The sequence below is a fragment of the Gossypium raimondii genome, chromosome 4 (assembly GCF_025698545.1).
Source record: "Gossypium raimondii isolate GPD5lz chromosome 4, ASM2569854v1, whole genome shotgun sequence".
Taxonomy (NCBI): domain Eukaryota; kingdom Viridiplantae; phylum Streptophyta; class Magnoliopsida; order Malvales; family Malvaceae; genus Gossypium; species Gossypium raimondii.
Window position 1 is genome coordinate 2,544,369 of NC_068568.1, and position 21,473 is coordinate 2,565,841.

Consider the following 21,473-nt stretch of genomic DNA (forward strand, 5'->3'; position numbering starts at 1 on the left):
TATGTGTACAGTTGTAGAATTGGTTCATATTCTCTAATCGGATTATTCTAAGTCCTTATATTTTTCAAATTTTGAAATTTCAATTTTATGCAAATGACATTTGTTAATTCATTAATTGGATTTTTTAGTAAATAATTTGTGAAAATAACAAGTGACATGATATTACACATATGATATTATGTTTGACACTTGATTTTAGAAATAGCATAACTTAATGAATTTATCAATTATCATTTGGTGAGGACTGAATTTTAATATTTGAAAAGTATATGATATAAAATGATCAAATTAAAATACATGAATTAAATCCATAACTTTCACAAAGAAAAGGGACTAATAACAAAATTTAACCAAAAATTATATTATATTTGTACCAATAGACCTTTAAAAAGATTTATGGTATATGTACCAAAAAGTTATAATATTAATTTATTTGTGTTAAAATGAAACCTTTAACATCATTCATTGTTTTTGAAGGATCGGAGATGTAACGGAAACATCAAAAATTCAATATAACAATTTTATATTTTTTTCATTCTTTTAAAATTAATTTTAATGTTTAAAAAATTGTAAAAAGACCAAATTATATCAATGTGTAAATGTTAAGGATTTTTTTAAAATCAAAATTAAATTGAAACATCATATAAACATTGAGGATTAAAGTTATTATTACGCCAATTTTAAAAACTGCCAAGTTATCTTTCCATTGGTAATTTAATGGGAGGTGACAAAAAAAAAAGTCAGTAGTTAAGCAAGAGCGAAACTAGGGGGTTGGCAGGGCCCCTGGCCCCTTAAAATGAAAAAAAAATTCATTTAAACCCTTTAAAATTTTAAATTAGTAAAAATAAAATTGTACTTTGACCTCCTTAAAAATATAAAAATTTGATTTAATCCTCTAACAATACAATTTAATTTCGACTCTCCTAAGAAAATTTCTGATTTCGCCCTTGCTTCAGAGACTATTTTGTAATTTTTCATAATTAAGATATCCACCATCGGTAGCAATAATTAATTTTTCGATGAAGCATTTGTTTGAAAAAATTAAATAATTTGTAAGGTGTAATAAAAAATTCATCAATATTTTAGAAAAGATACCACAGTCTTTAGATTTCCGAAGAAAATAGATTGTGAAAAAGATTAGGATAGAAAATTTTGGGTATTCATTGTGTCATTTGTTATGTCATAATCTTATAATTGTATTAATAGTCTAAGATGTGAAATTTATTATTATTTTTAGTTCACGCAAATTCGATTGTGCAGAAAGTCTTTTAGTAACAATAATTAGTAAATTTGATTGGATGTAATGGTAAGATATATTACACGATTAAGAAAAAAAAAAGAAAAAATGTTGGAAGTTCGAGTGCACTCAAGAAATACATTTTCTAGCTTTTAACGCATATTTAATTGCTCACTTTTAAAATAATTAAAGATTAAAAGTTAAAGGGTAAACTATAAAAATAATCATTTTTGTTTGTCTCGTATTACATTTTAGTAACTTGTGTTTGAAATGTTATGTTTTAGTCACTTACGTTATCGTTTTGTTACGAAATAGTTGATATTTAAAACTCATTTGGACTGCCGCATAGGACATCTAAATTAGCATTTAAAACCCATTTGGACTACCACGTAAGATCGCCGTTAGGGAGGCAACGAAACTTAACAGTAGAGTGACCTCTTCATAACAAAATAATAACGTAAGGAACTAAAACGTAACATTTTAAACAGAACTAAAATATAATCTGGACAAACAAAAATAACTATTTTTATAGTTTACCCAAAATTAAATTAGTCCGTTTTTGTAGTCTACCAATTTACTTAACACGACCGAAGTTTTATAAGGCACAAATCAAAGGAATTGATAAAATGATTTAACTTTGGATTTCATTTTCATTGTCAAAACTTTTCAAACACACATAAAACAACCCCAACTTTCCCCAAGATCCCACATGTGACATTTTTAGAACTTTTTTCTAAAAAATAAAATAAGAGGAACATTGGGATATTTTTTAATACAATATTTAAAATTATTTATAAATTCCTAAATAAGATGATTTAATAGACAAATTAATATTAAGCTTAGAGATTGTGAATTCTTATACCAATTCAAAATTTTGATTTTGTTGATAGGATACTGAATCACAATTCACTTTAATATAATTATAATAGATCAGTTAACATTTTAAAAAATATTTTCAAATTAATTTATTCACAAATAATATTTAGGAATTGTTTGAACTTCAAAAGTTCATCAGACTATCAACATTGAAGCAATCAAAATCAGAAGAAAAAAGAAAAGAGAGGCTACAAATCAGATCTATTAAAATATATATAGAACATGGAAGAAGCCTAATTAATAATAATAATTAGGTTGTTATTAACAAGTAACCAAATCTAAATAAGCCAATGTCAAATCAAATTAAATTAAAAACCCTAATAATTACAACTTTAAAAAAATTCAAATGAAGATTAACCCAATTAAAAGATCTAAAATCTTGTTGATTTACCTAGAAACTGTGCTTTAATCCAAGCCCATGCTTTCCATGAACGCATCCAGGCTTCACATGCAGATACGGCGATTTCTTTGAAGTGTTCATCTTCGCGAATGCCCTTTTCCCTAATTTCCTCATCCTTTGCCTTCCAAATTTCCCACTCAATGCCTTTGGAACCAATTCATCATCCAAATCGCATCCATAATCATCATCAACATCGTCTTGATCATCAGATCCATCATGTGATGGATGATGATCATCATTATCTTGAATCGGAGCAGGGAACGGGATAAACTTTTCCACCTCCGTTAGAGGAGGCAAAGGGAAAGGCATACCGTACACTAAGTTTCTTCTCGATACTTCATCACGATGAAACGATGCATCATCATGTGATGGATCAGGATCATCATTATCATGATCATGCATCAGGTTGAACTGTTTCACCTCCGTTAAAGGGGGAAAAGGGAAAGGCATACCGAACACTAAGTTTCTTCTTCTCGATAATTCGTCACGACGAAATGATGCATCAACATCATCATCTTGATCATCAGATCCATCATGTGATGGATCATGATCATCAGTATCTTGAATCGGAGCAGGAATCGGGATGGACTTTTTCACCTCCGTTATAGGGGGAAAAGGGAAAGTGAAAGGGATAAACGACTCTACGTTTCTTCTGGATAATTCACCACGATGAAACGATACATCATCATCGGCATCATCAGAATCGGTAACGGAGGAATCAATGAATTCCCAATGGGAAAGATCATCATCAACATCATAATCTTCTTCAATGAAAACAAATTCTTCATGATCTTCATCCATTGTAGGTAAAACAACACCATAAGATTTGCTTGGCTTCTCCATTTTCTTCGCTCTCTCTCTCTCTATCTCTCTATCTTAATGGTAGGTGTTTTGTGTTCGAGTGATTTGAGTTTCCTTTAAGAAAGGGTTGAGGATCACAAGTTAGTAGTTGTAAATAGGTCCACGTCTTTCCCACCAATAATTGTAAGCCACGTGTCAAAGAAGATTTCCAATTAACTTCCTGACCTCTTTGCTTGGGTTAATTCACTAAAAAGTCCTCGAACGATGAGTCAGATTTTAAAATTGATTTATTGAACTTCAAATTTGAATCTTCAAAGTTGAGCGTTGTGTCATATCCTTACATCAGTCCAGTTGACGAAACGTGAACTTGTATTTAGCGCTATTAAAAATATTTATTAACAAATGCGTGTTTTAAAAAGAAATCACGGATGCACGCCAAAATCAAATCAAGAATCGGATAAACCTCACACAAAAATAAAACGAGCCTTTGCGGACTGTGGGAATGCTTCATTAGCATTTATTATTAATTTTAGAAATACATAAAGAGAAGGGGAAACTTTGGTCCTTTTTTCCAGTGGATTTGGGTCATTACTGTCGGATTTGGTCCGCTTTGGGAGAGATTCCAACGCACGTGCAAAAGGCAAAGTCGGCAAAGGATTCTTAAAACTGGGCCTAACCAAATGTCCTCACTAATGTTGCATGTGCCTTTTCTGGTTTTTTTTTTTTATAAAAAGAATTATGAAAAACCTCAAAGAAAATCAAATTTATTGTACTAAAACTTTTTTTTCTTTAAAAATGCATGATAATCATGTTTAGGATTTATATAAATTTTTAATTTCTTTTGGGAAACTACTTATTATATCAATATTCACATTCTATAAATTATTTCATATAGATAGTGTCTTAAAAGAGAGTGGCAGTAAAAGTAAGCAATTGGAAAAGCTTTTCCCACGTTTCCACTAAAGAAGATTGATGTCGAAGTAACATAACTAAAGCATAAAAGGCTAAAAGCATACTCTTTTCTAAAATATTAATGTCCTCAATACATATTTGGATATCATATAAAATATTATTCCTTAAATTATATGATTTTTAAAAATGTTGAATTTATCCATCTCCAACATACACTTATAAGTGAACAGCATATACAAAAGAGCTACATCACCACTTTAAAGTTTAACCACAGTAATTAACAACGTTAATAATATTATGAAAAACAAAAAAACAAAACCAAATTAGATTAAAATATACTTCCAAGTCCTTATATTCTTTGTACATTCATACATTTGGAATCTCCTTATACTTTTATTTTCAAGAATTTATTCTGACTTTATAGATTTCAAAATTCAAGTCTAATTATTAACACCAATAAAATCCTTTTTTTTTTAAATTTTGTTGGTTTAAAATAAAAGAAATCCTCACTTAATATCTATGTAAAAGAAAATATTGCAATGAACCTAAATTTAAGAGAACAAAACAATTGGACTTGTGTTGTATTTTTAAATCTAAAAAAAGTAGAATGACTGAACTCCTTGAAATAAAAGTAAAAGTTCCCAAATTTGCAAAAAAAGTACAGGGACCAAGGTGTTAAATCCTAAATTTCAGCATTCTATAAGGATTAAAACCATAATCCGACCTTTACAATGAGATTGAGGGGCCAACCAATCAAAACTCAGAAGAATGAATATCACTTAAATCGCAACATCAAACCTTATGTGTTCAAGTTCTACATGTCACATATAATCCATTAGCAAGGCCTCCACAACTATGCCATTCTTGTCTATGAAATATGAAACAGCTGAACAATTATACCAGAATAGACTGAAAATTCTATAATTCCAGTTACGTTCTTGCATATGAAATCCTAAGGAACTCTATTAAGGGAATAAAGACAAAAAAAAGAAAAAACGGAATAGAAGATATGAATCGATCAACGTGAACGTTTTTGCAGACATAAGGATCAGCAGAATACAGTTCAAAAGTATATTAAAATTTGGAAGCTTTTTATCGTACCTGTGAAGGCGAACAAAGCAACCCTGAAGCATCTGCCCCGACCACTGCAAGATCACAAACCGTACACAATTGTCCACCCTGACTAGGTACAAAGCGAGCGGTGCAATATGGGCATGATACATCCTTCTGTCCTCTGTAAATTGGTACATAAGTTGCCCCACATGTCACGAATGGGTTTCTGAAATCATAGTTTAGTTGAGAGGCATCGGTCATATTCCTCTCAGCAGCTTGTAGCACTTGCCTCGCGGTCTTAGCTTGATTCTCATTTGTGGGGTTTGTTTCTAGTAGACGTCTGGCAAAGTTAGCTGCTGTAGCCAGGTTCTTTGCCTTGTAGCAGACTGTCATTGCATTTAACAGAGCAAGTCTTAGGTGAGGCAATTGAAGGTTGCAGTGGGTGAAGTAGGCAGCAAGCTCCTGTTGGCGGACTGGATTGTCTTTCATTTCTCTTCGCTTAAGCTCCATCTGCATACCAAGAACGTACTCCTTAGCGATAATAATTAACTCCTTGACTTCATCAACTTCCCTCCTTGATTCCACAACAATAAATGGAATCGTATGAAGAATGCTGAGAAAGAGCCGAAGAGCCTCGGTGAATTTTCCAGCCGTTGTTGCCTTGTAACCAGCCTTCAGCTTTTCATCCAACTGAGAAAAATTGAACACGAGGGCCGGTGGAGACCTCACATTAGGACTACCAGACTCACTCCATCCCCTCTCAATTGCCAATGACACCACAGGAGCAGATGAAAGTGCACGAAGATAGCTATGGCTGCCAGCATGAAGATCAAGAAACATGGATTTCAAAGGAGCAAAATTTCTTATTCCAAGTTGCCTGCTCAGCAAACGCATTGCTGTATCAAAATTGCCTGCTGCTGCATGATCAGCAGCAAGAGATGATCTTTGAGTCCAAATTTGACTCACAGGCATACCAGGAGTTGGTGCCACAAAAACAGATGAACGAGCATTGTTAGAAACCCTTGGTGTCTCAACCTCAGGAGGGAGTTCCAAGTCTTCAAGGTCCCATCCACCCTCCTCTTCATTTTCTTCAGCCACTTCCCCATCTTCCAGAACTGCAGCAACATCCCCATTTTGCAAGCCATCAACATCGACCACATCAAGATCCTCACCCCAATCACCTTCTGCACCCTCCTCTTCATCCACACCACCCCTGCCAATACTATCCAATCCACCTTCAAATATGCCTTTCATAACTCTCAAAAGAGGCCAATCACCACCAGACACAACGGGGGTTGGAGGCATCAATAAGGACGGTTCCTTCCCTGTTGGCAAAGGAAGGACATCATCTCCCAACTCAGCTGCTAACCTATCAGCCACATCCTGTAGCCCATGGACTGATGCTGTAACATAAGCAAGAGGCAAGTGACCAGCATTCTCCAAGATCTTAACACGTTCCTTTATATCGCCAAGATACAAAGCATTGTGAAATTGACCCATAACATCATTCTTAACTTCCGCAATTTTCAGCATCTTGGACAGCTTTTCTAGGTTACCATTTATGAGATAAAGAAAAGACAGCCTCTCAAAGTTCTTTGTCCTCTGGTAGGCATATTCCACTATACCTGCATTGCCCTGGCGAAGGGCCTCCACACCCAATCTATACCAATGATCTTTGTCATCGATCTCCTTAGCTGATGCAACAGCAATTTGAATGTTCCCACTCTCGAGAGCCAAATTAAAGCGTGTTTTCTCATCTTTCACAAAATGGAGAGCCACCTCAGGAAACCCTTTCTGTTGCAGATAAGCAATCATGGCTTCACCACATAGCTGAGAGTTCCTTATCATACTCATAACCTGATCATATCTCTTCCGAAGCAGAGAGAGCTTGAAAATGTATTCAGTAGCATCAATGACTATAGCCTTATTCTTCCCATCACGATCCAAGCAAAATATAGTATTTCCAGAAACCTTTGTTATGTATATTGGAACCTCAAGCGTTCGAATTATTCCACAATCTCCATTCGGGAGGCAGTATTTTATATGGTTGAGGGTGGAGTAGATAAAAATACCATTGTCATCCCAGGCTCCACTCTTTACACGTATTGTCTCATGAAGAGTGCACCGGTGAACAAGCTTCTTGTTAGTTATGACAATTGTATGCTTGCTGAGTAAAGCAACATTCTCCATGTCATTAGACCAAACAACATATTTCACCAAAGGGGTTTGAAGATCACCAAGAACAAGCCTCTGCTGGAGATCAAATATCACTACTCTATCCTCTGATCGACACAACAAGTTACCTGTTCCAGCATAAAATATTGCATCTGTAGGCACTGGAAGGCCACTCTTTTTAACCACCTCATTCTTTAAATTCTTGATCAAGACTTGATTGTTGCCTTTGTCAAGAACAGCAAACCGGTTACGAGCTACAAATATAGCAGAGCTACCAAGACCTTTCTTTGCCTCCTGCATCTCTCCCCTGCCAAAGCTATCTTTTGGTATCACATACAATTCATAAGATCCTCCATCCACATCTGAGCAGATAAGAACAGCATTTTCAGTAGGACTGTAGGAAAGAGTTCTTGGACTTTGATTCAGACTTGCGGAACCAGGCCGTCGAATTGGAATAACTTGTGCCTCTCTTTGAGTTGAAAAGTCATAACACCTTAAAAACCGATCCTTGGCATAAAAAAGAGATTCCCCACTCACTGCAAAAGCAGGACGCTCTCTCTCTAGCTTAAATACAATCATGCCACTGTCATGTCCAGCTGCCAAAACATTCATTTCAGGATGAACAGCAAGAATCCAGAACCTGTCATGTTCTCGACGGAAAGTTTGAAGTCCAGTTCTCTTTGTTACATCCCACACACGAATACTTTTATCCTCGGAATTAGATACAATGATGTCTAATTTGGAATGGAACAAAACACATGATACGTTATTCATGTGTCCTCTAAAGGTATCCACTTCCCAAGCCTTTGTCTCTGCAAAGAAATAAACAATTTACTTGATCCCACAATAAATTTAGGGGTCTAAATACTCAGGTGCAGAATATATAATGGAGAAATTGAGGTAGCTTGGCTATAAAAGCAAGGGCTATGCTGCATATATAAAATTTAAAAGGAAAAAGGTAAATTTATATGAAGATTTTAATTGGCCAATGTGAGTTTACAAAAAGCATTAATCAACACATCTAGAAAATGAAATATAAATGGAGAAGAAGGCGTGGTTTTCCTATAATTACCATTCATACGCCATAATTTCACTTGGCGATCATCTGCTCCAGAGACTATCAAAGGTAAGGTGGGATGAAATGCAGCCCAATTTACTCCTCTGTCATGACCTTCCAACACATATTTAACAACTGCATCAACGCCACCAAAAAGTTCTGAGTTCATCTGACTGAAACGTAAAATATCATCTGCTGGAGAGGCAGTTTTCTTATTCAAGGAACCAATATCCCAAACTCGAACAGTCTGATCAAGGGAGGCCGACACGACAAGGTCCTCTTTAGGATGGAATGATGCACACATAACATAATGATTATGACCAGTTAACACAGAGATACAAGTTCGTGACTGCCAGTTCCATATGCGGATAGTCTGATCATCACTGGCACTCACAATCCAAGGATTCTCATGATGAAACTGCACAGTTCGAATATAGTCAAGATGTCCAAGAAGGGTAAAAACACATCTATGCAACTTGTAGTTCCAGACCTTTATCTTGTAGTCATCCCCTGAAAACAAAAACATCAATTTTTAGTATCACTTCTATCGCACAAGATCCCTATGCTCTGTAAAAGAAAATCGTAGCACCAAAAAATAACACTTTTTTGAGCCAAAAAGTTTTCAAATCCAGACCCTCCTTGCCCAAGTTGAGCAGGGCTAGAAATTTTCAAAATTATGAACTCAATAGCATCCCTTCTCAGCAATAAATCTATTCACACACAAGTTTAGCATCTAAGGTGCAAGGTTGAACAGCAAGTTATTTCACTAGATAGCCTGTCAGCCAGAATTATATTGTTATCTTTGCAGTCTCGAATTCCTTTCATAACTAATTTACTTGTTTCTTTACTTCCTTGTCTGGTACTCTGGTTATGTGATATCTACTATATTTTGTAACCTAGGAATCAACATGTATGGTCAGGCAAAATATCATCTCAGGCTTCTGCTATCAAGCAAATTGTGAAGGACACTTAATTATGGTTCAAAGCTTCACTGCAGCAGCTGATAGACACACTAAACAGGAGATCAGGTGCCAGTTATAATCCTTTTCAGAGCTAATTCAATGTTTGCTTCTTGCTGTCAGTACTCACTAATAACAGCTTTTTCAGCTTATTTTTGGGGCCAAATAAAAAAGCATAAATATATAAAACTACCGAATAAATCCATATCATATATGAATTTCTCCTATAATTCCATCTATGGTTCAATTGACATTCATCACTCAGCAACATAAGGTCTAGAAGTTCTAAATCAAGTCCAACTACATGTTCTATAGTAACTCTCGATCCAGCATTATCATATGCCTTGGATTTCTCAAATTCCATAAAGTAACAAGAAAACATAGATCACTAAAATAATCGACCAGATTTATGAAGCAAGGATCAAAACCGAGGCGCAAAGAGACGAAATACGAACCTCCAGAGACAAACAAAGGTTGAGACATGTGGAAATGGACACCGCGAACAGGGCCGTCATGTTCGTCGAATCGATCAATCAAAGTCCCCATTCGATAGTCCCATAATTGGATCACACCACTGTGTAGACTGGCTAAGATCCAAGGCCTCTTAGTGTGGAAACTCAGTCCTTTCACTCGATTGCTCTTCGTCTCAAACTTCGTCAACATCTTCTTCTTCTTCTTTACTTTCTCTTCAACCGTCAATTCCCTGCAAAAAAAAAAAAAACAAATCCAAACCAAATCATGAATTTTGAATCGGCAATTGAGCAAATACATGAAATATATGATTAAAGTTCAAAAAAGAATTAAGAAGTTACCTCAGATCTGACCCAAATCAGCTAAAATTAAGAACAAAATTGGAAGCTCTCTTTGGTATTTTTCCAGTTTGTACACGAAAAATAGAAAGAGAGTGTTCGATTCTCTCTTTGAGCTTTGATTTTTATTGTTAGTATTTGGTAACTTTGGTACTGTTTGTACTTTGTTGCTCTCTAAGCGGAGAGCTTCTCCCTTTCCTATTTTACAGATTCTACGACGTCGTTTCGTGAAGGTAGAAATATGATTGTCTTTTCTTTTTTCTTTATTAGCATTAATTAAGAAGTTTTAAAATCATGTTACATCAATTAATTATTTTAAAAGAATTTTGATTACAATTAAAAAAGTGTTCGAGGTAATGATAAAATACATTGTAAAAAATGTAAGATCAAATATTTGAAATAATATTGTTAGATTACAGTTACGAAATCTTAATCATAACTTTTTTTAAAAATTTGATAATAGAATATTAGAAAAATATTTTTTAATAGCCTTTTAAATTAAGGCTTTTTTAATATTAAAGTTACCTTTTAAAGAAACAGTCAATATTTTGAACAATATCATTATAGGTTCTAATCATATCAGTACTTTTTGATACGATACCTAAAAGTCTATTGATATTCACTCTCCAACCCATAAATAAGAGGATAATGAGCTTCAACGCATTTGAACTCGCGTTCTTCTACATTGGCAACAATGCCCATGCCCAGGGACTGATCTAAGATTTTACTCCTAGGGGGACGGAACTACTAAATCCGAACAACTTTTTTTTCAATGTAAAAAAGTGTCAATTCTTCTCAGATACTTTTTTTCTTATCAAACAAATCAATTTAATGTTTTTTAAAAAGCATGAACGATTTAACTGTAAGAAAAATTAAAAGAAAAAAATAACAATATATAAAATTAAATATTTCTTTCGAATATGCAAAAAAAGAATAACTAATATTATACTAAAAATTTCATAAACATCGTTATAATTCTAAAAATTAAATTTAAAAGACTTGGCCTTAGTCCTATTTCTCAATACTAGGCATTCTAAATTGCATCTTCCGCTTTTTCATAAGATCGAACTCATCAATCATAGAATCCATTGAAAATTCTCGAGCTATCTCTTTTTCGATGTATGCCACCAAGTAAGTTGAAAAAAAATCATCCTTTATTCTATTGCAGAACATTGTCTTCATAATTTTCATAGCTGAAAATGCTCATTCGGTTTAGAGGTGCTCATGGGTCAGGCCAGGTTCAGGCCAGGCTTAACTAAAAATTCAGGCCCATTTACTAGGCCGGGTCTGGCCTAAAAAATGAGCCTAAAATTTTGCCCAAGCCCGACCCGACCCGCCTGTATTAATTTTTTATATTATTTTTATATAATTTTTAAATATATATAATACATCAAAAATATTAAAAACATCAAAATAAAATATTTCCCAACAAATTAAAAATAAATTTTAAAAAAATTTGTAGACTTAAATAACACTAAAATTAATGCAACTTAACAAGCAAATGTCTCTAGAATAATAACAAAATTAACAATAAAATAAGTTTTATACAATATCCAAATAATAACAACAAAATAGTAGCAACATAATAGTAAAATGGTAGCAAAATATGCAGAAAACAACAAGAAAATAACATTAAAAAAAAGCAAATTTTTTTGTCCTTTAGTGAATTCGGGCAGGGCCAGAGCCAAAAATGTCTTACCCGAGGCCCAGCCCGTTTTTGTCCAAGCCTTATTTTTTGCCCAAGCCCACTTTTCGAGCCTATATTTTTGCCCAAACCCTCCCACATTTCATTCAGGCCTTCGGGTCGGGCCGGGTGGCTCGACCCATGATCAGGTCTAGTTCAGTTGTTGCAAGAAACACGGGAAAAGTTAGCACAAGACGAATAATTCTATCAATAATAGGATAAATACTTGACTTATTTGTCTTAGCTAGCACTTAACACAACTTGGCAATTACAGAAGCTCTCTGCAACTCCATGCTTTGATGAACATCAAGTTGAAAATGCTTCAATTGAATCTTCATGTGTAGCTTTTCTTGCTCCGTAAAATACTTGACTTATTTGTCTTAGTAAGCATCTTCCACTCAAAAAGCTTTGTAATTATCGTGTGGATCCAAAGCGGAGCTAAGAACAAATAATTCCACTACCTCATCATTAAAGCGAGAATTCATTTCTGTTAGCAATGAATATATCAAACCGATAATGATGCTCAATTGTGAGGTTATATCTCTAGATGCAGACTGACCTCAACCAGCTTTGTACAGAGCACTTAATTTGGGGATTTCTATCATATGATCTTTACAAAATAACTTCAAATTCTCAAACAAAGCATCCCACCTATGTTCTCTGAATTTCTGGAGAAGCGTTTTAGTTGATGACACCAGCTGCATCGTGTTTAGTATATCATGCAATTTATACTGCAATGCTTAACAAAGATCATTAATGATTCCAAGCATCTCAATCATGAAATGCAAGATGAAAACAAATTCAACAGATGTCATTGCATCATATATTCCATCAGCTTCACTGTCAATCAACTCCACCATATGAGATGCCTCAATGTCTCTTAATTGATCATGTCGCTTGCTTGAAGAAGCAACCAAATTGATTATACTTGTAAAGTATGAAAAAAATTGATAAATAGGAATAACCTATTTGGATGCAACTATTAGAGTTAATTGGAGACGGTGAGCGAGGCAATGAACATAGTATGCAAATCGGCATTTTTTAGCAAATAACGCTTGCAAACTATTCTATTCGCCACACATATTACTTGCACCATCATTTTTTAAGAAAGTTGCCCCCACATCTTCATTATAAGAAGCCAAGAGTTTTATTAGTTCAAGAAAGTTACCTCAATTTCTTGAATCTTGTGCTTCATTGCGTCTCCTAAAGGCACAACCTTAAAATACAAGCCAGTTGACAACATCTATTGACACCTTCAGCTATAGTCGATTTCTTGCAACTTGTTCAAAATTTGGTTTCTCAATAATCCTCTCAATATTTTGCAAAGAATTCTGAAGATTGAGATAATTTTTCATTGTATTCTTACTTTTTGTTGACCATAATTTAATCAAAAAATCTGAAGACTGTAATAATATATTAAACAACAACATATTAGGAAAAAGAAAAAAAATAAGTCAAATTAATAAAGAACATATTTTATGCAAAAATATTTATCGAGAGGTCTTTTACGTAAGGAGCCGAGAGGAAGATAATTTGTATTTTTTTTACTCTATGCTCTCAATCACGGTATCAAACTCCTTTCTTTTTCTCTCAGCAGTGTCGGCACCTTACTAGAGGAAAATAATTCATTTGCAAGACATACAAATCAAAATAAAAGAAAGTTACTAACTTAATATGTATGGGTATAGGCAAATCAATTAATTCTAGAATTTGGCTTTAAAGTCCATGTTAGGCCTCTAAGTTTAGTCTTTCAAAGTCAATCATACAATTTGGCCAAGGGGGTGACCACCCCCCGCGCCCCCTGGATCGGTCCCTGATTAAAAGTTAGATTGCATTTTACTATTTCTACTAAAAAGATGGGCAATTTGATTCTTGCACGGTAGATCAAGAGCAAATTAGTCATTCTGTTAAAAATGTCATCCACTTTAGTATAAGGTACATGTGGCACACTATGTTTAACTATTTGATTATTTTGTCAGTCATGTTAGTTTTTAATAGTAAAAATAGATAAAATTTTTAATAGAAAAATTTATTTATAAGAATTAATTTGCCCATTTTTTAGTAAAAGAGGCACAATTTTGTCAGCCCTTTCGCGTTCTGTTGAAAAATCCACTTTGTTCGTGTTATTTTTCAAATACTCGCCTATCGTTAATGGTTGATGAAAAATCCACTAACCCCTAAAGTTTATTTATTAAATAAAATTTAAATAAAAGCACAACTTTACCTTTTATTAGCAAAGCATTATTATTTTGTTATTTTTAATCTTTATATTCAAATTTTTAATTAAAATTTTAAAAATAATTAGTTATAAAAATATTTTAGTTATATTATGAATTGTATTATATTTTGATATAATCAAATATTAAACATAACGTAAAGTTTAGTTAATATCAAGTTTTTTTAAATGTTACATATGCAGTCACAATTGCAATTACAAATAGTGCATTCGAATAATTATAACCAAATTAAACATTGTAAAGCAAAATCAAACTAATAATCAAAATATATTCAAACTTGCACCAAAATAAATCTATATAAGAGTCCCCATATAGTAAGATATAGACTAAAATAAATATAAACAAAGAACCAACAGAATGTTTATACAAAGCAAGACTCGAATCTAGTCATAAGTGTGTTACCCTCATAGGATATCGTTAATCTCTTTGGAATAAATCTATTTTCCCAATATAATTTTATTTTATCTCATGGTAACCATTACATCTTCCTTCATAAAAAATCAATTACTATCTAATAGTAATCAAGTCATTCATCACAAAGACGAACAACCTATGATCATATTTGCTTTTCATCAACCATGTAATGCTAATGAGAGGATATCGTTTACTCATATCTCGGGCTATAAATTCCACTGTTGTAAATGACGCTACATACTGTAGAAGTTGTATACCCAACGCATCAGCTTTGGATTCCTTATCTATTTGAACTTAGGTTTTTACTTACATAAAAGTATACGAGTCATGCATACATAACTTGTCATCCACTCAAGATTAATGTATGCCGCACTTTGAGCATCACAAGTGAATAATTCCATAAACGGATTCAAGATCTATTCTTCTTAGGTCCAGTTCGATGTACTATCAGTCACATCTATGTCTCTATCTTCTGAGAGCTATCCGCTCTGATGCCCAATATAAGACATCTCCCCAATTGGACTTGATAGACGACATATTGGTCTTTCAATCGGTTTGCTCATTTCTGATTAGATTAATGACATTTTTAGGTTCGTCTATTAATATAAGTTTTCTTTCCGTATTATGATCCGACCACGTAATACCGCTTAGTATTAGTTTAAACATTAAACAACCAGTGAGCCAATATTTGTTCCTATTTTGCTTTGCATAGAAAAACCACATGAGGACAATTATACAAAGTACATTAATGTAAAAAATTACAAGTTTACAAATAAATATACTACACTTCGGGCACCGGATCCAACAATAGACCCCCAAAAGTTCAAGTATAACTCAAAGTTCGCTACTACTAAAGAAGCTTGGACCACACTTGAGACTGCTCATGAAGAAACCAATACTGTCAAGCAGTCTAAGCTTTATATGCTATGAACAAGGTTTGAGACTTTGAAGAAGCAAGATATCTAAATTTTATGCAAAGTTACGAGACATAACAAACTAGGCATTTTCCCTTAATAAAAGTATCATAATTCTAAACTAGTCAGAAAGGTGGTTAGATTTTTGCCTAACAATTTTGTGATCAAAGTGGCTGTTATAGAAAAGGCAAAGGCCATTGATATAATGAGGATTGATGAGCTCATTGGTTCACTACAAACCTTCGAGATAAGAAAAAGCAAAGGAAAAATAGAAAAGAATATTACATTGCAAGCTAAAATCCCAATTACAACTAATGATGAAACTACTATTGAAAATCTGCAAGAGCAACTAGCCTTTCTCAATCAAAAATTCAATAGAGCATTCAAGAAGCTAACTAGGAGAAACATAAAGTTTGATGTAAACCGCAACTCTAACAAGCCCAAGGGAAAGGAGTAGTGATCAATGAACATGCAACCAATGAGAAACAAATGAATACATTGTCACGAGTGCTAAGGTTTTAGTCATATTCAAGTTGGATGTACCAATACATTGAATGCATTACCTGGAGTGATGAAGATTCTTCAGGTGGATCAAATGATTTTTTTGGAATAATCAAGGTATCCTACATGTCCATCTTATAGTCTATGAAGATTAATCCTTTTAGAGTTTGCCCCTTACCATTGCAGCCAACACTTGTTGGTCAATGGATCAGATGATGATGAGAAGCATCTTAGCAATTATATGACCTTCACATCCCAAGTTGTATCAACAATTTCAATTGACTCAAACAACTCGAGTGATAATAATGTTAAATTTATTGGTGGTTTCAACTGGGATTAGGTGCGCAAGATAATATTTTGTATATTCTTTTGAATTATGTTTATTCACTTTTTTAATTTTAATATATTTTCTTCTTCTTTTTTGAATTTTTATGTTTTTTTTTTAATTTTTAGAATAATTCAACCGATATCCACATGTTGCTCTTTTATTCTTCTCACCAACATTTTCAAAAAAAGAAAAGAAATCGTATCAGCCATAGGTGCCAATTTGTACAACATTTGTCAACTTTTGGTACCAATGCGATCTAAATAAGAAGTTTAAGTACTAATTTAAGAAAAGTTCCTAAATTGAAGAGCTAATCTACATATTATGCCTAAAAATTTTATGAAATTAATCTTTTACGTGGTTATAGCTCACCATTAACTCTTTTAAGGAAGTTACTCTAAAACTCCCAATGCAATCAATCTTTTCTTTGAGCAGTAATTGATTTGTGACTTTCACATTTTAAATAGGGGTGTTTAAATTTTGGTTAAAATTGAATTAATTGATCGAAGCGATTTAATTCGATTAATCGGCCAGTAGTTGAATTTAGTTTGGTCGGAGGTCGATTAATGATTTTTTAGAATTTTAGTTACCGATTAATTCGGTTAGAAATAAGGTAATTAATCGAATTAACCGAACTTAATAATTATGTAGTGTTTCAAGACTTAAAATTTCGGTTAATTCAGTTAACTTTCAAGACAAATGAACATTATCAATGTATTTTTTGATATGTTTTATATTTATTTTAACCAAAAGATAAAGACATATAAATTTTGGTTCGGTTAATTATTTTTGAAAAATTTCGGTTCGATTAACGATTAAAGGATTATATAATTTGGTTAATGCTAATTGATTCGTTAATAACCGAACTAACCGCTTGAACGCTCCTACTTATAATAGTCCATTTATGGGTAATTTGCATATAAAGCACCTTTTAATATTTGATTATTAACTTCTTGAATTGTTTGAATGAATTAACACTATAAAATTTTGTTATTTTAGCTTTTCTTATGTGATTGTTATTATTGTAATTTTTTTCAAATTGATAAACATAGGGCAATAATTTAGTATACCTTTTAACTTGTCCAATAATTGAGTTTCCAAATGAAATTTATTATGAATATATATAAAATAAAATAAAAATTATATTTTATGAAAATTTTAAAATAAAATCAAATTTCTTTATTGAAGGATCATCAATGGTAGAGGTTGGCCCAGCTCAATGGTGGGCTTAGTGTTTTTTTAGGAAGAAATGAATATATGGGTTAAAGAAAAGTCCTAGATAAAGCTGTTCACATGTTTGGTTTCAATATTTTTTTTAGGGTAAACTCCACCAAAGGTTACTAAACTATATTAATATGTTTACGTTTTGGCCATTTAACTTTAGAAAGTTAAAAATTGGTAACTGAATTATTTGAAAGTTTTTATTTAAGTAACTGGATTATTAAGTTTTTTTTCTAAAAAAACTTGGTTAGTCAGTTCCAAGTAGACCTAATCATAGGTCAGGCCACCCGGCCCGGCCTAAAGGCCTGCCCGAAATATAGAAGGGTTTGGATAAAAATATAGGCTCGAAAAATGGGCTTGGACAAAAAATAAGACCCGTTTAAAGAACGGGCCAGGCCTCGAGTAAGGCATTTTGGCCCGGACCCAGCCCAAATCCACTAAAGGACAAAAAAATCTGTTTTTTTTTTGTTTTTAAATGTTATTTTCTAGTTGTTTTCTCCCTATTTTGCTACCATTTTACTATTTTGTTGTTACTATTTTATTGTTATTATTTTGATATTGTATAGAACTTATTTTATTGATAATTTTGTTATTATTTTAAGGGCATTTGTTAATTTTGTTATTATTTTAGAGGCATTTGCTTGTTAAGTTGCATTTATCTTAGTGTTGTTTAAGTCTACATATTTTTTAAAATTTATTTTCAGTTTGTTACGAAATATTTATTTTGATGTTTTTATAATTTTTGATGTATTATATATTTAAAAATTATATAAAAATAATATAAAAAATTAATACGGGCGGTCGGGTCGGGTCGAGCCCGGGTTTTAGCATTTTTATTCGAGTCGGGCTTGGGTAAAAATTTAGGCCCATTTTTTGGGCCAGGCCCGAGCCTAGAAAATGGGCTTGAATTTTTAGTTGAGCCCAGCACGACCCAGCCCATGAGCACCTCCAGTTCCAAGCGACGATTCGACAACCAGTACGATGGATCAATGCCCATCGGCTTGTAAAATAACATATCTTAAATCCTAGTCAATCTGACAATCAACATCTGATATCAAAGAAGAAAATTGTTTGGATTTTGGTTTGCAGATTCATTTCATTCAAATTCATTTCATGGAAAAAAAAACCAAATTGTAAAAGAGAAGGGAAATGAAATCTTTCAATTGGTGCAGGCGGTGCGGATAGAGAATGCTATACAACAACAATTTTAACAACCCAACGACTCAAATGAAAACTTTCGAATAGTTTAGTGATTATTTTGTAACCTTTTGAAATTGAATGATCACTATGTAAATTTACTAATAGTTTAGTGATCTTAGGTGTAGTTTATCGTTTTTAAAAAGTTTTTATTTATTTAATTTTAACATGTGAGAAGCATTTAAATAATAATAATAATAATAATAATAATAATAATAATAGTAATAATAATAATAATAATTCAAAAGTGCAAGTTTTTTTCTCTACCTTATCTTCCTTTCATCTCTCATGGTTTTCTTTTGTTATTTTATTTTATTTTATTTTATGGTGACAAGTTGCTTAATCTCCATAATTTTAGTTGGCTTTTAATATTCTTACAAGATCACCCATATCCAACTCTGAAAAAGTGTTATTTGTAATGTAATATTTGGATCAAAGTGTAATTATTAAGTTATTAATTACATTTTTATAATTATAAATAATTTTAGTTTTTTAAATATGTTTAATTGATGAAATGTAATTACATTATTTATAATCACATAATTTTAAAATTTAAAATATTAATTATTATTAAAAAGTATCAATAATATTTGAGAAAAAATTCTAAATAAATAATAAAATTTAAAATCAAATCATTGTATATAATATGTTAGTCCATAAAAATATATCAATAATACAATTACTAATAAAATTAAGAAAAGAAATTCTATGCAATTTTATCTAGGATAAGCATCAAAACCATACAGGAACTACTTTGATTCAATATGCAATGTCATACACAAACTTTGATTTTATGCGATTTTATACATGAAAATTTAAATTTGATTCAAATTTCACAAATCACTAACAATATTATCGGATTAACACCATATTACATACACAAACAATTATACTAATCCGATATAAAAATAAATGTATGTATTCATTTTTAAATATGTACAACTAAATCAAAATTAAGGTTCCATGTATGCATATGAATCATAATTTAAATTACATATATATAATTGCACGAATCAAAACTAATATATTAAATTACATATTTATCCCTCCATGCAGTTTGAATCTTCTCCATTGTGAATTATTGCTTTGAGTACAATATTCTCTTAAAAAGTGCAAAAAATATTTATTTTATATATCATATTTTATTAAAAATTTCAACATCTAAATATTTCATATTTAAATCAAAAGTATATTTAATATATAATTATTTAATTCATAGACATAATTGTTTAGGCAATTAAGAAAGAAAGAGGAGAGGTACAAATTTATTTATTTTTTAGTGAAAAGTGAAATTTACAAAACTAAGTTACAGGATTGGAAAATGGAATATAAAGATTCTTCTCTTTATCAGCTTTGATAAGTGTTGAGACTGTTTTTGGGGGTTTCAGTTAGTTGTAGATCTTCCTTTTCTTCAGAAGCCAATTTGGCTATAAAATCAGCACTTTGATTTTGCTCCTAATTAAGAATGTAGCGTAGGAGTCAACTGCTTTCCTGGGATAGGATGTGGTGTATCCTTCCGATTAGAGCAGAGTGTGAGGTCTTCGAAACACTTCCATGAATACCTTTAATTGGAGGATGTACAAATTTTAATTGCTTAGGGAAAATACTAAAATTACTCATAAAGCGTGCTTAAATAAAGTTAGGAAATATGATTTAAATCAAGAGAAATGATTGAATGAATCAGGGGCGTCAGGTCATTTTATATTCCTAATTTCTAATTATTTAATGATATTTCAGTAATTCTTTTCATATAATTGATACAATTATGTATCTAAACCCGAACCCTGACCCTCGATCTTGAACCTCGAATTTAGAATCCAAAACTTTAAACCTTGAACTCTGAAAAAATTACCAAAATTATATATCAATGACATGGAAAAAATTACTGAAATGTCATTAAGTAATTAGAAAATGATACAGGATAACTTGGCGCCCCCTGTTTCATACAATATTTTCTCATTAAATGAGGATTATTTTCATAACCATATTCCACATAAAACCAAACATTTTATAATAAAAATAAAAATATATATTTAGTATATTGCAGTGAAATTTTTAAGCTCTACAAACAGAGTTAAAAGGTTGACAAGTTTCTTGTAAAGACGTAATAAATTATTTTTTAAAAGAGACATAATAAATTTTAATAAAAACACTTAAATGTACCAAATATTAGCCTATGATCTGAGAATATAAATATTTAATTTGAAAGAGAGAAGAATAAAAGAGCTAGGGATAAATCTGTTGAAAGATTGAATTATTTATCTGTTATTTAAATTTAATTATAAAAAATAATAAATATTAATAAAAGAATTTTAAAAAATTTTAATGTTGAATAGATGATGGATTCTGACAATTTTTTTATTTTTTTATTTTGTGGGCTTCAATATAAATGCAAAATCACATCAATATCAGAATGACAGTGAGAGGCAACCAAGTTGAAACTCCATAAATTATATATTATTAGGAGAAAAAAGAAATTAAAAAGTTAACAAATGGTGGGCTTGGATGGGCGGTGCGGTGCGTTTAGTTTACTTTTTGTCTCACGCTACAGTGCCGCTACAATATCTAATCTCACCGCCACCACTATTTTTACACGAACCGCAGGTAAACACACCGCCCATCTAAATCCACCTAAAAAGAGAGGGGAGTAATAATGTGGTTTGGAACTACTAGTAAAAGGTTTCTATGTTTTATGTAAAAG

The 21,473-nt window shown here is 32.1% G+C and overlaps 2 protein-coding genes across 2 annotated transcripts; both read right to left on the reverse strand.

Moving 5' to 3' along the window:
- Positions 1-2,350: 2,350 nt before the first annotated feature.
- Positions 2,351-3,417, reverse strand: LOC105780636 (uncharacterized). The gene has a single exon (XM_012605071.2). It carries the CDS (start codon positions 3,354-3,356, stop codon positions 2,505-2,507), a length of 852 nt encoding a protein of 283 aa, XP_012460525.1. The 5' UTR covers positions 3,357-3,417; the 3' UTR covers positions 2,351-2,504.
- A 1,546-nt stretch (positions 3,418-4,963) lies between these two features.
- Positions 4,964-10,449, reverse strand: LOC105779715 (coatomer subunit alpha-1). The gene is made up of 4 exons (XM_012603608.2): positions 10,283-10,449; positions 9,926-10,173; positions 8,527-9,021; positions 4,964-8,266 (listed from the first exon to the last, which is right to left on the reverse strand). The coding sequence occupies exons 2-4, from the start codon at positions 10,131-10,133 to the stop codon at positions 5,319-5,321; spliced, it is 3,651 nt and encodes a 1,216-aa protein (XP_012459062.1). The 5' UTR covers positions 10,134-10,173; positions 10,283-10,449; the 3' UTR covers positions 4,964-5,318.
- Between the last annotated feature and the right edge of the window lie 11,024 nt (positions 10,450-21,473).

Excerpts from the sequence above, each read along its gene's own strand:
- LOC105780636 (XM_012605071.2), bottom strand. The coding sequence starts at position 3,356 with ATGGAGAAGCCAAGCAAATCTTATGGTGTTGTTTTACCTACAATGGAT.
- LOC105779715 (XM_012603608.2), bottom strand. The coding sequence starts at position 10,133 with ATGTTGACGAAGTTTGAGACGAAGAGCAATCGAGTGAAAGGACTGAGT. Across the intron at positions 9,022-9,925 it reads ACCTTTGTTTGTCTCTGGAG|GGGATGACTACAAGATAAAG; the intron begins GTTCGTATTTCG and ends TTTTGTTTTCAG. Across the intron at positions 8,267-8,526 it reads GAAATTATGGCGTATGAATG|AGACAAAGGCTTGGGAAGTG; the intron begins GTAATTATAGGA and ends ATTTCTTTGCAG.